At 38.4% G+C, this 17,012-nt stretch overlaps 2 protein-coding genes across 3 annotated transcripts; one reads left to right on the top strand and one right to left on the bottom strand.

The window, feature by feature from the left end:
* The first annotated feature begins 6,244 nt into the window (after positions 1–6,244).
* Positions 6,245–6,924, top strand: LOC111472634 (ARGOS-like protein). 2 transcript variants are annotated; one of them, XM_023118247.1, is made up of 2 exons: positions 6,245–6,299; positions 6,331–6,924. In XM_023118247.1, exon 2 carries the CDS (start codon positions 6,345–6,347, stop codon positions 6,780–6,782), a length of 438 nt encoding a protein of 145 aa, XP_022974015.1. In that variant the 5' UTR covers positions 6,245–6,299; positions 6,331–6,344; the 3' UTR covers positions 6,783–6,924. The 2 variants fall into 2 exon arrangements, with proteins under 2 accessions (XP_022974015.1, XP_022974016.1); XM_023118248.1 differs by having other exon boundaries at positions 6,247–6,293; positions 6,325–6,924.
* A 4,765-nt stretch (positions 6,925–11,689) lies between these two features.
* LOC111472622 lies at positions 11,690–12,904 on the bottom strand. The gene is made up of 3 exons (XM_023118234.1): positions 12,491–12,904; positions 12,057–12,449; positions 11,690–11,998 (listed from the first exon to the last, which is right to left on the bottom strand). The coding sequence occupies exons 1-3, from the start codon at positions 12,902–12,904 to the stop codon at positions 11,690–11,692; spliced, it is 1,116 nt and encodes a 371-aa protein (XP_022974002.1).
* Between the last annotated feature and the right edge of the window lie 4,108 nt (positions 12,905–17,012).

Genomic DNA, 17,012 nt, shown 5'->3' with positions numbered 1-17,012 from the left:
GGGGGGGGGGGGGGGGGGGGGGGGGGGGGGGGGGGGGGGGGGGGGGGGGGGGGGGGGGGGGGGGGGGGGGGGGGGGGGGGGGGGGGGGGGGGGGTTCTAGAGCTGCACTGTCACAGAGGGGTGTCGTTCCGGAGCGTCAGTCCCTTGTCGGTCTTTTAGAGTCCTTTGTCCATTTTCATATTTATAGTCTTTTGTATTTCATTTTATATTTGCAATTCCTATTTGGTAACATTTGACTTTGATTTTATATTTAATTTTAGTGTCCTTAATTTCTTTTTCTTGTTTTAAATTTTGCCGGATTTTTACCTTCCACTTTATTTTTATTTGTTTTCGATTTCGTCTTTTTAGTCACGATTCGGTCTTTCGAAGCCTCGAAAGTCAGGTCGTGACAGGTAACTCATCACTCACTCATCTGAGCACATCACCCTCTTGGAAAGAACACTTCATCGAATTAAGTAGTAACAAAGACATTAGGCAAGTAATACTTATACGGATCGCCAGGACGTGCTAGCATGCGAACATTCCTTAACTTCGCTTCCTTGAGGATTACCTAAAGCTATTTCAGTTCTCTCCATCCGGTCTGTCAAGACACTAAAGCTATTTCAATGCCCCCATCTTGGTTCATGATTATACAAACAATAGTTAAATATAAGCTTAGGGCCTCATACATACACTCAACTCACTGATTTTACACTCAGGGATACTCGTGTTCATTCATTACACACAAAGGTATGCTATTTGGGAAAGTGACTAAGTTATGATCAAGGTAGACTAATATATAGGTAAAGTAATTTTGATAGTAGTAAGTTATTCAAGGCAATCAAGATAAGTTAATTATGAAATAACAACAAAATAAAACAAGAAATGATCCAACAAATAAGGGACACAAATATATATATTTTTTTTTTTGATAGAATTGCACACTAAAAATGAGTTAAAAAAGAAATGTTGTTAAGATTTTGACTAAGAGAATGATCTAACTTTGCAAATTGAGAAGTTATTTTTGAATTTGAATTAGGAAACAAAAACATCAGGCACAACGGTTATCAATTTAGATGGTTTAAGTAAAATGTGAATTGAAGTTTATTTGATCTTTAAATAAACATGCAAATGGTCTAAAAAAATAAATGATAATGACCATTTATAATCACAATCTTAAAAAAAATATGATAAATTTTTTTTTCCAAGATCTAAATATGATAGAAGAAAATGAGAACAAAGTAAAAAGACTATGAAGAATGGTGGAAGTGGCCACAAGAAAATAAATAGACATAATTAAAGAAAAAATAAACAATAGCATAAATGAAAGATAAAATAAATTCTAGAGTAGCCACAAAGATGCCACCTAAGTTCTAATACCAACTTGATAAGGCAACCCTAGTCCCGAACGATCAAGTTTTTGTTGAAGCAAGAACCCTGAATCAAAGAAAATAACATCTCTTTATACAAAATTTGGATCAACCAACAGATAAAACTAAAATTAGATTACCAGTTAAGATCAAAGAACTAGAAACAAGATTTGGAACATTGTTCTAAATTGAGTCACTCTACAATCGAACTTGATCCAAGTCTTAATTGAATGACTTGTATGCAATCTACTACAATAATTGCATGAAACATAGAAATGACAAAAATGATTCTGAAATTTCTATGGGTAAAAGTCTATACATGAGAGCTAAATTCCATTTATCAAAATCTGCCTTTTACATAGTAATTTGTGGGTATTTATAGTTTCTCCACAAATAAATTTTCAATTCTTCAAATGCCCATAAGGACCATAATTTACTCCCACTCTCTTTAATTCTCGACAAAGAAGAAGTCAATTTGACAAATAACTTCCACCCTTTTGTCCATCATATGATTCATGAAATTAAAAATAATAAATAAGTTTTCTAATAACTTATCAACCAAGTGCAATTTACAACAACTTCATCCGCTACTTCAACCGTGCAAATATTAACTTCTAAAACTTCAAATGATCATTCCTCAATGGAATCAGCCTTTAACACATTAAATAATGGTCGAACCAAGCCTATACAATTTTGTAGATGAAGGAATGCTTGTTGAATGTTCTTGGCATTGGATCGTGTAATAAGTCTAGTTGGAACATTTGAAACACCGTGATCCTTATCAACAAGAGTATGATCAAGTGTTACTCTTGTGGAAAATATGGGCACTATGCAGTAGAGTGCCACAATGAGAAGCGCAATGAGGAGGAAAACCTCACACCCACGTAGGATCAAGAACCCACACCGATGTTGACCGAGAAGACGCTCAACGAAGAGAAGGTTATGGCGAGCCTTCTCATTGGAAACGTGAAGTTTGGTGATTGATCAATTGTACTGATCCAAGACAAAGGATCCATCTTGTTCCATGGCAAAGGTATATTATATCCCAAACTTGAACAGTAATATTATCAGTCTTGGTCAGATGAGAAAAGAAGGAAGTAGAGTGAAGTTAGCTCACTCGTTCCTAAAGATGTTTGACAAAAATGGAATCTTGTTGATGAAGGTAAAACAGTCGCATAACCACCTATACAAGATACTATTGGAGACTAGCCAGGTCGCCTCTCGATTCACAGCACTTGCAGACCCAGTTTGGTTATGGCATGCAAAACTGGCGCACGTGAACTTTCAAGCGCTCAAAATGATTGGAGAGAAGAAGATGGATATGGAGCTACCCAAAATCATGCACCAAGACAAGCTATGTGAGCTTATAAACTTGACTTAGTAGAATAAGTCACTAACTTATTGAGTAACTTTAGGAGAATTATTAGTAGACTTAGTGGAATTGTGGAGGATGGACTAAGTTTTGTGGTTGTGGACTAAGTTTTATGTTTTAATTAGGAAGATCGTTAGTGGATTTTAGCTTGATGAGAAAGTTTTGGAAACAAATTAGTACTTTCTCCACTCTAAATACTCATGAGAAGTATGCTTTCTTCACAACAACACAACAAAAAGAGAATAAAAAAGCCAAGCGTTCCTTTGTTTCAAAAAGCTTTCTCCCCTCAAGTTTTTCCTTTGCCTCTTGTACTTGTTTCGACATAATTTCGATCGTGGGTCAAATCCAACAGTCTAATCTCCAAACAAGAAAGATTGTCGTTCCCAGCTCAAACCAGTTTCCGTATTGAGCGACAACTGCAACTGGTTCATGAAAATTTGTGTGGCTCGATCTCCCCATCATCGATTTCTTAATAAGTATTTTCTCTTACATGTTGGGATGTGAGTATACATGCTCAAAGAAAAAGGAGAACATTATGTGTATTCAAGAAGTTTAAAAGACTCGTTGAAAACGGGTTTGATCAGAAGCTAAAAACTTGTGCACCGACCAAGAGTTCTTATCCTAGAACTTCTCAAAGTACTTTGAAGATGAAGGTATCAAGCGTCAACTCACTACATCGTACACTCCACAATAAAACGATGGAAGAAGCTTACTCAAGAGCATGCAAGTCTGGGAGATTTTCTGGGGCGATGCAAAATGACATGTGGTTTATTTTCTAAAATGTTTACCGACAAAGGCGCTGGATACTCACACCCTCTACAAAGGATGTTTCAACAAGAAATGATCGAAGAATTTGAGATGACTGATTTTGAGCTACTCATGTACTACCTCCGTATCGAAGTGGACCAAAGGAAAGATTGCATCATGCTAAAGAAATCGGCCTATGTTAAGAAGGGGTTGCAACAATTTAAAATGGTAGTGTGCAACACGACCAAGTATTCTATGGAAGCAAAGTTACAACTCGGGAAAGATGTTGAAGGAAGCATGGTGAATTTCTCCAAGTATAGGCGCATCATCGGAAGCCTGAGTTACTTGAATCATACTCGTCCAAACCTTTCATATGTTGTTGGAATGGTGAGTAAGTACATGGAAAAGCCCACTACGATGTATCATCAAGCGGTTAAGCACGTTCTCTGCTATGTGAAGAGAACCACAAGCTACGAACTGAAGAATCAAAGAGGTTGAGGTCCTAAAGAACTAGTCGGGTTTATCATAGTGATTTAGCTAGAGACATTAACGATAGAAAAAGCACCGTAGGAATGACATTTTATCTCAATAGAGATTTGATCTCTTGGCAGTCTCAGAAGCAGCAAACTGTGCCACTATCTTCATGTGAAGCCGAGTTCATGGCAGCAACTGTGGCCTCGTGCCAAGTATTGTGGCTGAGAAATTTGTTGAGCAGAGTGACTAAAAATAAACTAAAGCCGGTAACTCTCTACGACCAAAATAAATCTAAGATTGCACTGAAGAAGAATCCGGTATTTCACGGATGACAAACACATTGACACTTGTTTCCACTTCATCCGTGAGTGTGTCGAGAAAAAACAAATCATTGTAGAGTTCGTATGCACTAGAGAGTAACGTGTGGATATTCTAACCAGACCCTAACAAGGATTAAGTTTGTAGAGATGTGAGAGTTGCTAGAAGTGAACAATCTCGAACGAAGTCAAATTTACAAAGGAGATTGTGACCTAGTAAACTTCACTAAGTAGAATAAGTTTAAGGTTTCTCTATTCAAACGATCTCTCCCCTAAAGTTTTTCTTCCTGTTTTAGTTGTTTGTTTCAATATATCTCGATCGTAAGCAACATCCAACACTCAAAACACATGTCATATATATATTTGTAAAGTGGATTAAGACATTGAGGTAGTAAATTAGAAGGAATGATTTTAGGCCTAATTGAGGGAGAAGTAGTTTTATACCTTCAGCTTGATATTATTTTTAGGAGGACTCCAACATGTGATATGTAATTGTTAAACATTTATTTGAGCATGTTGACTATATATATACATATGATACATTGGTAGGAGCATGTTGAATATTTACTCTAGTTTTATACCTAGAGTAAAGTGGGTAAAGTTTGGAGAAACAGGGTAAATTGATCCATAATATTTAGTATTTAATAATTTAAAAAAAAAATGTAATAGAAGAAGTTAAAAAAAATGTAATAGTTTTATACCCACGCAATTCATCGCTCCCTTCCAGATGGCCCCTCAACCACTGCTACATCCTCCTTCCAATCTTCTCAAAACATGCTCAAATAAATGAGATGGTGGGAGTGTGGAAAGGGCGAGGGATATGTTGGGTTAGTGTGGAACAAGGGAAATGAAAACGATGGGAATGGAGGGGCAGTTTGGGGATAAAATAATATATGCATGGATCCTTCTTCAAACCAAGGAACAGAGGCATGACATGATTTGATGTAATCACATGTCCAAATCACACCAAATTCATAAACCTATTTTAACTTCCATTTGTGTGCCCCTCCTTTTCCCACTTTTCCCATCATCTACACCCCTTCCTTTTCTCCCCCCCTTTTTCCACCGTTTGTATTTATTTATTACATTTTATTTTTCAACTTCTATAATTCAAAATAAAATCTTCTCTCAATAATTCAATTTTTATGATTCCATGACACCTCCATCACTTCTTAAAGGAGGTTACATCATTGGTACACATTACACTGTGTATAAACATGAAACACACGGCTTTGTGATTTGTGACCAACAACTTTATTAGTCTCAATAATGTGGGAGCGTCCTGTTTTTATAACTTTTTTCTAAGAAGAATTAAACTAGATGTTTTAACGCAGTTGTTAGGCACGCACTCAGGAGAATAACATACACAAATACATGAACCTCTAATAAAGTCTAACACCCAACCAACAAGTTGATTTTGTTTAAAGCTTATAAAATTTTAAGAAAGAAACCCATAGGAAGCTTAGGGTAAATTGATTGAAGTAGGGGCACAGGGAGAATGGGGTAGTTTTTATGTCAGTTGCTTTGATTTCGATAAATGTGCCAAAAAGATTCTTAATCTTTTAATATATTTGCCCAATAATTGTTTATACAACAATTTTAATAAAGGAAAAGGTGACGGAAGATCTGTGCATATTGGTTAAAAGTAGTTTAGTTATGAAAAAAAAGGTTTCGATTCTTTTCTATGTATAATATATCAAAAACTGGAATACCCAATCTAACATGAAAACGGCCGCGTTGACGTGAATTAGAAGCAATAGGAAAAAAGAAAAAGAAAGGAAGAGGGACAGGGGGTGGGAACCTTGGAAGACACACTCCCCATTCTCTTTCCGGAGGTGGCAACTTGCATCTTTCCTCAACCCCACTTGAGTTTCCAATTCACTGAATCCACCCCTCTCCCTCTCTCTCTCCCCCTTTGTGTTCTTTTTTTTAATAAGATTTGATATTGAGGAGAATTTAAATAATTAAGCCCCCAGATTGCTCCACCTTCCACCCTCTCTCTCTGCATCTCTGTTTTCCTTTCCTTCTCCGCCCCAATTTGGCTTTAACTGCTTTGGATTTGGAGCATTGGGGGTTCCTTCCTAAATGAGTCTTGGACTTCCGGACGCCGACACCCCAGGGGTTCCCAATCCCGACGACTTCAGAAGTATGCACCACCACCACAATCTCCACCCCCACCATTATTACTTTCTCCACGCCGCCGATTCCAAACCCGCCTTCCCTTCCTCCAATACCACTCCCTATGACGCAGCCCCCCAGGAGCAGCGCATGCTGGAGTACACGCGGTCACTATCTCAGGGGACGGCGAGGCGATTGGTGCCCGCGGCCACGTATTTGGCGGTGCTGGTGTGCCTGGCGGCGTCGCTGTTGATCCTTCCGTTGATTCTACCGCCGTTGCCGCCGCCGCCGTTGATGCTGCTGTTGCTTCTTCCCATTGGTATCATGGGAATGCTGATGGTGTTGGCGTTTATGCCTTCGAATCACGCCAAGGATATTACTTCCTCTCATACTACATATATGTAATCTAAATCTCTCCTCCTCCTCCTCCTTTCTGGAAATTCTGTATCTCTCTGTTTTGTTCAGCTACAGAATTAAGAGACACTCAAAAGGGTTCTTTCATTACTTGGAAATCATATATTTTAGACAATAAAACTGAGTCCCAAATCCCCGCCTGCTTCCCTTTTCCTTCTTTGCCCTGCTTTCTTTTGTTTCTCAGCCCTTCGATTTTGGCTCTTTTATTTCATTTTTCAAAAACATGTTACATTTTTATTCACACCCATCAAACAAGAGTATACAATTTATTCCTAAAATATTTAAATATTTTATTTTTACAAAAAATATATAATTACTCAGCTTATAATCGATCTATTTGGATTTGGGTGGATGATTTTTAACCCTCTCTCAACACTAGTCTTTATTTATTGTGTTAAACGGTAAGTGAAAGCCCTCATATTTACTTAGTATTCACTCATTTTTTGTAAACATGCTCCATCGTGATTTTTTGAATGAAATGTATTTTCTACTTGAGGAGTTTCAGCCAGCCACGTACTTTGCACTCTGTTTTTTGAAGTTGGTTTTTTTTTATTAAAAAAAAAAAAAAAAATTATAGTCAATGGTATTATTAATATGTCCAGACTTCTTTGGATTTTGCACGTGCTGATTAATGACTCCAATTGCATTCTCAAATCCCTTTAATTAGTTCCGGTAGATCTTTTAGTTCAAACTCTTCACATAAAAAAAAACATTATTTACATACATCTGGTATAATTTTCTATTTTTACTTGATGCAAGTGTTGGATCCGTACGATAGTGATCTTCGCCATTGGACTAACTATTTCATCATAGTCTATAGTTCATATTGTTGAGAGAACCCTCGAGTAACAGGCTAGGCCTTGTATTTTTCAATTGATTCATCTGATTGACGCTTTATTTTGCAGACCCATTTGCAAGAGATGAGTTTGACATCTATCGCCTTCTGCCAAGTTGAATTTTGTGATGCATATTCATATATCTCTCACTCTTTAACTTTGTCTTCTATAATAGTTATGTTGACATACTTAGGATTTGACTTTCAAATTATTTCGGATCGTTTAAGCTATTAACGTGTCATTTCCTTTTCATTGGATTCACTTCATTTAGTTACTTCTTGCTCACAAACATCAATGTCATTTGGATCTTCAAACACATCAACACTTTTTTCTCTAAGAACCACCATGCTTCAGTTACACAACTCTAATCGCCAATTAGGTGGTTTGAGCACCCGGAATCAATGACCCAATCATTCTCATAATCTGGATGCTCTCCATCATCACCATGAGTGTTATTCGTCTTCTTCTGGCACATAGTATTTGTGTATCCCATTCATCCTCCACGAAGAAATTTTTCTTAGACCAACAATCTTTAGATTTGTAGCCATTTTTCCACATTTGTTGCAAATACTTTTGAATATTTTCTCTTAAGGAACTCTTGTTACATTTTTTTTTTTTTTTTTTGAGCTCTCCAAGGTTGTGTAGTTCTTAATGATTTTTCTTTTGTTACCATTTTTATATCCAAACTTTGGTGGACAGTTTAGTGTTGCTCAAACTATCTGTAGAGAGTTTCTTCTTCCTCCCTCAATGTGATACTTGTGAGTCAATAAGCTTAACTTAGCAAAATAAATTATTAACTTGTAGCAATTTTAGTATATTTGTCCGTAATTATTAACTTGAACAAGTTTAGCAAAATTGTAAGTGTTTTGGTTAGGAGAATTGTTACAACCACCAAAAAAAAAAAAAAAAAAAAATTGAAAAACATAGTGATTAACATGGTTGAGTTCAAAGAAACTCTTCCCTAGTATTCTTATTTCTGCTTCAGTTATTTATTTAGGTGTACTTGATCAAGGGTCATATCCACAATATCTTCTATTTTCTTAGTCATGGCTTCTTGGTTATTCTGGTATAGTAACAACAAAACTTCTATACTCTAGCTGTAATCCACCGATGTTCTTTTTCATTCAAGCTTCTCCAATGACAAACTCCAAATCTAGTTTAGTAATTTCCCGACACTTGACCTTATGGAAATACTAAGCAATCGTCATGTAACGTTGTGAGATTGACAACAACTCATTCTCCAGAACTTATAGTCTCACGTCATTCATCTTTGAGAAAAACGTCACGAACATGTCCTATGCTTCTTTCGGTCTCTTATTGATAATGCAACCCTAACCCTCATCCCAATAATCAAATGTTTTGTGGAAACAAGAACCCTTGAATCAATGAAATTAACACTTTCTTATATAAAATTCGGATCAACTAATAGATAAGGCTAGAATTAAATTACCATTTAACATTAAAGATCTAGAAGGAAGATTTGGAACCTTGTGGCTTGATTAAATGGCTCAGATGCAATCTACCACAAGAATTGGTTGAAACTTATAAATGACAAAGAATTTGTTGAAATTTAGAAATGACAAAGATATACTCTAAAAGCCTCAATTTGAGATCTCAATGGCAAAGATGATACTCTAAAAGCCTCAATTTGATATCTCAATTTCAATCCTTACAAATCTATCTTTAATAAAAGTTGGTGGTATTCATAGTCTCTCCCCAAAATAAACTTTCCATGCTTCAAATGCCTAAGTCAGTGGCCATAATTTAATCCTGACTTTCAATGCTTCAAATGCACAAGTTAGTGACCATAATTTAATCCTTATCCCCTTAAATCTTATGAAAGAAGAAGTCAATTTCACCAATAAATTCCACCTTTTTGTCCATTACAAAATTTAAAATAATAAATAAAGTTTTCTAACAACTTATCAAATCAGCCAATTTTGTAGATGAAGAATGGATGTTTGTTGAATTTATTGGCCTTAGATCGTATAATAGGGTCAATTGGAACATTTGGAACATCGTGATCCTTATCATCAATAGGTCCACTTGGAACATTTGGAACACCGTGATCCTTATCACTTGTCATCTCGAATCTGCTATAAAATCTCTTCTTCGGTTATGGTCTTCAAGAAAAAAGTTGCCTTATCTGATTTGATTCTCCATTTATGCCAGGTACCATTAGCATCCTCATCTGTTGGCATAGTTTTGCTTCTGCCAACGACCTCCAAAAGATTTTTTCCTTATAGATAGGGCATCATGCATATTGTAAATGTATAGTAATTGTTGTTGTTGAGTTTCTTCATTGCTCTGACAAATTGGAGATTACCCATTGTGTTGAAATACCTTAATAATGCGAAATAAGTTTTTTTGATGCAAAACTAGTAGAGTCACAAACTACTCACAACACAAAAAAACTCATTCACTAATAATGTTAAAAAAATGTTTCTAATGTGAAAGAAAAGACAAATCTGCAACCACAGAACATATTAAGAATTCCAAAAGAGACTTAACAACCTATACCAACTTCGCTCTAATACTAGATTGTTGAACACAACTCTTTTATGAGAAACACTCACATTTTTATTAATTCCAATCAAGAAGAGATTATAAGACATTTTGTAGAAACTACTGTACTTTACTTTACTTGAGATTGCTTGGGATGAAAAACTTAATAGGGTGGAGGGGTATTTATAGTAGAGGCTAGACCGTTTATCATAAAATATCTAAATATTTATTCATAAACTATCTAAATCATTTTCCTAAAATATTAGACAATAGGTTCATACAATTATTGGGTTTGATACTATTGGACTAGTGATGATGTTTTAACGTGAATTCCATTCCAGCATATCTGAAGTTTATGGAACAATTTCAATGTTGGCAACTATTTTTATAATGTCACGGGAATGCTCTAACAAGTCTTTAATCTTTTTAACTCAAGCTCATTTAATAAGGTCAAGTCTTCTCTACTCTCCTAAAGTTTTTCTTCTTAGGACTCATTCTTACTCTAGCTCCTTTAATGAGATCAAATCTTCTCTTCTTTCACAAAGTTTTTCTTTGTATGACTCATCACAAAACCAAGGTTTATAGAAACCCTCGAAAGAAATCCACAAATAAATTAGAATAGAAGAAATGTTGAAATGTAAAAGATCAAAAAGAAAAAACAAATCCTATTTAGGCCTGTAAAAACAAAGGTTCGCTTCAATTTAACCTTTCAAAAGGAAAGATGTTGCATGCAGCCTAAGGAAGATTTCCTTCTCCACATCGTGTTCGACACCCAGTTTACACAGCTAAGTTAACCGATGTATTCTTGTTGTAGCATCAACCAATCAACTTTTTTTTTTTTTTTTTTTTATGCAACTGCATTGTTGTTCTCTGTATGCTCGCAACATTTTTGACATTTTTGTCGGGGTTCTTCTACGTTGGACACAACACAACCGCAAGTATAAAAGTAGAAAATAAATTGCTCTATAACAATGTGTAGAAAAATAAAGCCGCTCCAATACCAACTTGAGAGAGAAAAAAAACGCTCACTTTTAATCTAATTCGTTTAGATCACTCTTATGAAACTTTAAAGAAGGTGTATAAGAGGAGAGACAGAAGTTCTTAAAAGTTTTTGTATTACACACTACATTGTTCTTTTCTCCCTACCATTTTTCAACCATAGGTAAAGCCTTTTTATAGTATTTTACCAGGCTAAGTTTAAGCATGCCCCCATCACCTTTCTCTCTCCCATAACCATTTCTCTCTTAAATTACATACGGCTTTCTAACTAATTTAAAACCAAAAAAATTTATAATTACTTTTTTTTTTTTTTCTCTCCTACTTCTGAGTTTATTTCTCAACAAAACTCCCCCACTCCTATTCAATGATTCCTTCTGGGCCGTTTTCGTTTTCTTGATCTCAGTCGTGGTTTCTTCAATTTTCTCTTCTTTTCCTCGAGCGAAAAAATGAGATTGTCCTTCTCTGATGAGACTTCATTTGGATCTTCTCAAGAACATCCTAGATGTGCCACCTCTTCATTTATACAGTTCTCAGCTAGCTTGACTCAGACTTCATGGTTTAGTTCAGTTTATTCAATTCTCTTCGTAAGTCCACAGTGACATTTACAGCTAGCATTCTTGTTTCCTCCAGTTTTGTTTTATCATGAGTGAGTGTCTCAATCGTGTGTCGTAAATTCACCGCCTCCTGTTGGACTTGATTCAGGTTCATATCGAGTGAGTTTCTCTGTTGAGTCACTATCTCTATATCTTTTTTCTCCCTTACTAGCTCGTCCACTAAACCCTCAATCTCCATGAGTAGACCTTTCTCTTTATCCGCACCTTCTTCAACTTTCTTCGTGAGATCGGAGATTGTCTTCTCATTCTTTTCCTTCTCCCGTTTTAGACAGAAGAAACTCTTACTCAGCTCAGTCACTTCCTTCTCTCACCATTTGAACTTTTGTTTCCAGCTTTTTCTTTTCTTCTTCAATTTTCATTCTCTTTCTTCTTTCTACCTCGAGTTGCTTTTCTGGCCATTGGAGCTCTCTCTCTTCGAGCTCGGGCTCTCTATTCTTTGGTTGTTCATCTTTATTCGATTTTCTCGTCTCTGATACCGCGATTTCACCAAATCCGCTGCGTATCACCTCATTTCTAACAGTTTCTACCACCTCAAGACTACCGCCATCATCTTTCGTGCCACCGTCTCCTTTTGTGTTCGGCTCTTCGTTTTGAGCCATCAAGAGGATGTCTCCACTTGTTGCGTTATCCAAGGCTAGGTTGATGGTTTCTTCCACCTTCTCTTTGGCTCGAAAATCTCTAGCATAGTGACCTATTCTACCACACTTGTAACATTTTTCGGAATTACAATTATTTGTGTAATGACCATATTTTTGACATTTAAAGCATTGGATGTTGGAATTGTATCCTTGCTTTGAGCAGCTCGACCATTCCCGCGACTTCCACTATCTCTACCTCGAAAATTATGTGAGTAGAGTATTTTTCCATTTTTTATTGATGTCTTCGTCTGAAGCGCTTGATCGAGTGGTTCCTCCTTCTTTTTCTTGCGTTGCTCGTGTGCCTCGAGAGAACCGGCAAGCTCATCGACTATGAACTTCGTCAGGTCCTTCGACTCTTCTATGACACATACGACATTCTCGAAGTTGCTTGTTAACAACCTCAAGATTTTCTCCACAACCCACGTCTCGGGTAACATTTCTCCATTTCGATTTAGCTGATTCGCCACAGTCTGTACACGTGTAATATAGTCAGATACATTTTCTGACTCCTTCATCTTCATGCTCTCTAACTCGCCACGTAGAGTCTGGAGACGCACCTGCTTGACTTAGTCGGTTCCTTTGAACACCTTTTCTAGAGTGTCCCACGCTTTTTTTGAAGTAGTTGCCCTTGCAATCTTCTCAAAGCCCGACTCGTCAACAGCCTAGAACAGCATGTAAATGATGCTTTATCCTTTGACCGTAATTCCTTTAGCGCCTTGTTTTGCGTCACCGTATAACAATCGGTTCTTCGAAACCGTCTTCGACCACCTCCCATGCGTCTTGCGAACCAATAAGAGCTTTCATTTGGATGCTCCAATTCTCGTAGTTCGTCTTCGTCAATCGTGGTAGCGGCATTTGTCCCATCATGTTTGCCATCGACTCTGATACCAATTTGTAGAAAATAAATTGCTCTGATACCAATTTGTAGAAAAATAAAGCCGCTCCGATACCAACTTGAGAGAAAACAAACACTCTCTCGAGTGTGTCAAAAGGGGAGAGACAAAGAAGTTATCAAAAGGTTTTTGTATTACACTGTTCTGTTATGCCTGCCATTTTACAACATTAGGTAAAGCCCTTTTTAGAGTTTTCTATGTTTAACTGCCCATCACTTTTCTCTCCTAACCATTTCTCTCCTAAATTAAGTAATTCCTTTTAACCGAATTTAAAAAAAAAAAAAATCATAATTACTCTTTTTTTCTATTTTCTCTCCGACATCAAAGTTTATTTCTCAAACAGTAGGAGTCCCAAGTCACTCCTCATAATCAAATTAACAAGATCGTAGCATCAACATTGTCCCGAACTCTACCTTCAATAGTCACTCAAGTGGCCTTATGCCTTGGTTAGCGACATTTAAAACATACTCCTGTCCCTATCAAGCACCCACCCTTGTGCTTGTGTTTGCACTCGGGGCATCCAACTACACCTTCATCTTCTTGCTCGCGGTTGTCTGAACTTCCACGACGACTTCAATCAATCTTGGTGAAGTTCTTATCTGATCTCTTCCCTTACTTTAGGGGTGTTTGGGCAATATTAGTAACCTCTGGCCGCTTCCATTGTGTTTTTGGATGAAAATTGTGGAAAAAAAAGAGATCACGTTGCAATAAGCAGTGCCTCTGCGTAATCTAAGGAAGTCTAAGCTATAATTAATCCCTAGATCTCGTCCATCGAGACCCGCAATAAAAAGATTTATTTTCATATTCTCTATACTAAAAAATTTTAGAGTGATCCTTACCAACTTGTTGAATTTGAGGTCGTACTCTCCGTCCCCCTATTTTAGTGCCAAGAAGATTGTTTGATTCGTGATCTTGATAGCTCTTGGATAATACTTCTGAAGTTTCCTCCTTGAATTGACACCATGTAACAGAACCCTCTTCAAGATTGATGAGTGTCTTGTGGGCGCTTTTCCACCAGTGTATTTCGCCTTTTAACATATGAGTGGCACAATAACCTAGTAGCCAGCATGACAGTTCATATAGTAGAAAGCTGTCTCAACAACCTCTAGCTAGGCTTTCGCAGTAAGTAGATCTATCTTTTTGCCATCGAACAAAGAGGGTTATATTTCTAAAAATCTTTCAGGTAATGAGGTTCAACTTTCATGCCCTTATTATGTTGGGGGCTACATCTAAGCTACTGGTTTGACACTAGAGCCTATATCAGTTGTCTTGTCTAAGCTTGAGTCTCTAGGGTGGACTTCATCAAAGACTGTCGAACCTCTAGAGTAAGGGTCCCACATGGTTGTGCGAGCAGTGTCACGGTCATGCTCGTCTAGGGCGTGTTGCCCATGGCCGCATGCCCATGACAAGCCAAACCCTTGTCATGTCTTTTCATTCTAGTGCTTTTACTTTTATAGTTCTAGGCGTATGACGCCTCAAAAATATCATGTCTAGCCCTACCAGACATGAAATGCCTCAGAATGTACTATAGGGGAATATGATTAGTTGTCAACTTCTCCCTACCCAAGGTTATATATGCTAAGCCGTTGTCATCTCTCTCTTGCTTGCTTATATGACGTCTCTTTCAAAAATCTCTCTTTCTAAAATCTCTCTCTACCCTCGTTTTCTAAAACCTTCTTTCAAAACCGAGGCTAGAGGCTCGATCATACGTCGCTTGGCCGTAGGCGACGCAAGAACAAATTGGCTTAGCTCACTTGTCGTTGGAAACTGAGTGCTGCACAATCGCTAGTCCGCTGCCTTTAAAAGTGTGATTGTGTCAAGTGGTATCAGAGCTTTGTTAGCTCCGTGACACAGTAAAGACCGAAACCATGTCGGCAACAAAGTCGACACCCAAAGCACAAGCCGACCGGCTTACGCTAATAGAGGAGGAAATGTTGTTCCTCAAAGAAGTCCCTGACACCCTCCGCTTCCTAGAAGCACGGGTGACCGAATTGAGTGAGAAAGTCGTAGAAATCGACGCAATGGGCAACCGCCTGGATGGGTTGCCAATCGCAGAATTGATGTTTCAAGTGACCTCGCTCGAAGAAAGAGTTGCTCCTACGAGCAGCCCAAAACCGTCTGGTAGTCCGGATAGCTCTGTCGCGCACAAGGAGGGACGTGGCGAAGAGTTCAACGTGCTACAAAATACAATGATGAGCTTGTTCAATGAATTAGCTGATGAATTCAAAACAACAATCGACGACATCCAAGAAAGGATGGCCTCCATGGGCACTCGAATTGAAGTGACCATGAAAGCCGTGGAGAACGTCATGGCTGGGCAAACTAATACAGGGTCCAACAAACTAAGATTCCCAGATCCTAGAGCCTTTAAAGGGAATCGGGACGCCAAAGAGTTGGAAAACTTCATCTTTGATGTCGAACAATACTTCAAAGCCACAACGGCTTGTACTGACGACAAGAAGGTGATCGTAGCCTCGATGTATCTCATAGACGATGCCAAACTGTGGTGGCGTACGAAGGTGCAAGACATCGAGGATGGATTGTGCACCATTGACTCGTGGGAGGACCTTAAGAAAGAGTTGAGGGACCAGTTCCTCCCTGAAAACGCAGAACATATAGCAATGGAAAAACTAGTAGCCCTGAAACACACTAGAGGCATACGAGACTATGTCAGACAGTTCTCAGCCCTGATGCTAGATATCAGGGGCACATTAGAGAAGGACAAGGTGTTCTTCTTTATAAATGGGTTACAGCCGTGGGCCAAAACAAAGCTACACGAGAACAAGGTCCAAACCCTAGCTGCCGCAATGGCCTGTGCCGAGAGACTCCTAGACTATGGGAACGAAGCGGGATTCCAAAGAAGAATGACACCAGCCCCCAAACACTGGTGGCAAGACATACAAACCACCAGGTCATCGAAATGGAAGCCCCAACAGACCGAACGGAGGTAACGACAGACCAAGCGGATGGACGGATGGACAGATGGACAGATAGACCTCCTCAGAACAACCAAGCGGGGATATCTCGAGGACCTTACCATCAAAGGAACCACCCAACGATGTCTTTACAATGCATGCTGTGTAAAGGTTCCCACAAAGTATCTTACTGTCCTCATCGAGCCTCTCTCACTACGCTCCAAGTGTCCATTCAAGAGAGCAATGACGCAAGGGTTGAGACTATACTTGACAAGAAGAAAGATCAAGACAATCCCCGAATGGGCGCGCTTAAATTCTTGTCAGCCCTCCAATGGAAGGTTGAACCGAAGGAGATAGTAGAGAAAGGGCTCATGTTCGTAAATGCGACAATAAATTCTCAACCGAGCAGGAGCACTCTGATAGATCCAGGAGCGACCCACAACTTTATCGCCGATCAAGAAGCTCGAAGATTAGGACTCACTATAGGAAAGGACCCGGAAAAAATGAAAGCTGTCAATTCTAAGGCCTTGCCTATTGTGGGAGTTTCCAAAAGAGGCCCCTTCAAAATAGGGGATTGGACAGGAGAGCTAGATCTTGTCGTAGCTTGCATGGACGACTTTGACGTGGTATTTGGGATGGAGTTCCTCCTAGAACACAAAGTTATCCCAATGCGGCTGGCAAAATGCTTAGTGATCACCGACCGCAACCCCACAGTAATACCTGCAAGCATCAAGCAACCAAGTAATCTTCGAATGATCTCGGCCATACAATTGAAAAGGGGACTCGCACGAGAGGAACCTACATTTATGGCCATACCATTG

The sequence above is a fragment of the Cucurbita maxima genome, unplaced genomic scaffold (assembly GCF_002738345.1).
Source record: "Cucurbita maxima cultivar Rimu unplaced genomic scaffold, Cmax_1.0 Cma_Scf00080, whole genome shotgun sequence".
NCBI lineage: Eukaryota > Viridiplantae > Streptophyta > Magnoliopsida > Cucurbitales > Cucurbitaceae > Cucurbita > Cucurbita maxima.
The sequence above is the reverse complement of the archived record's forward strand: the minus strand, read 5'-3'. Positions and strand labels throughout refer to the sequence as shown.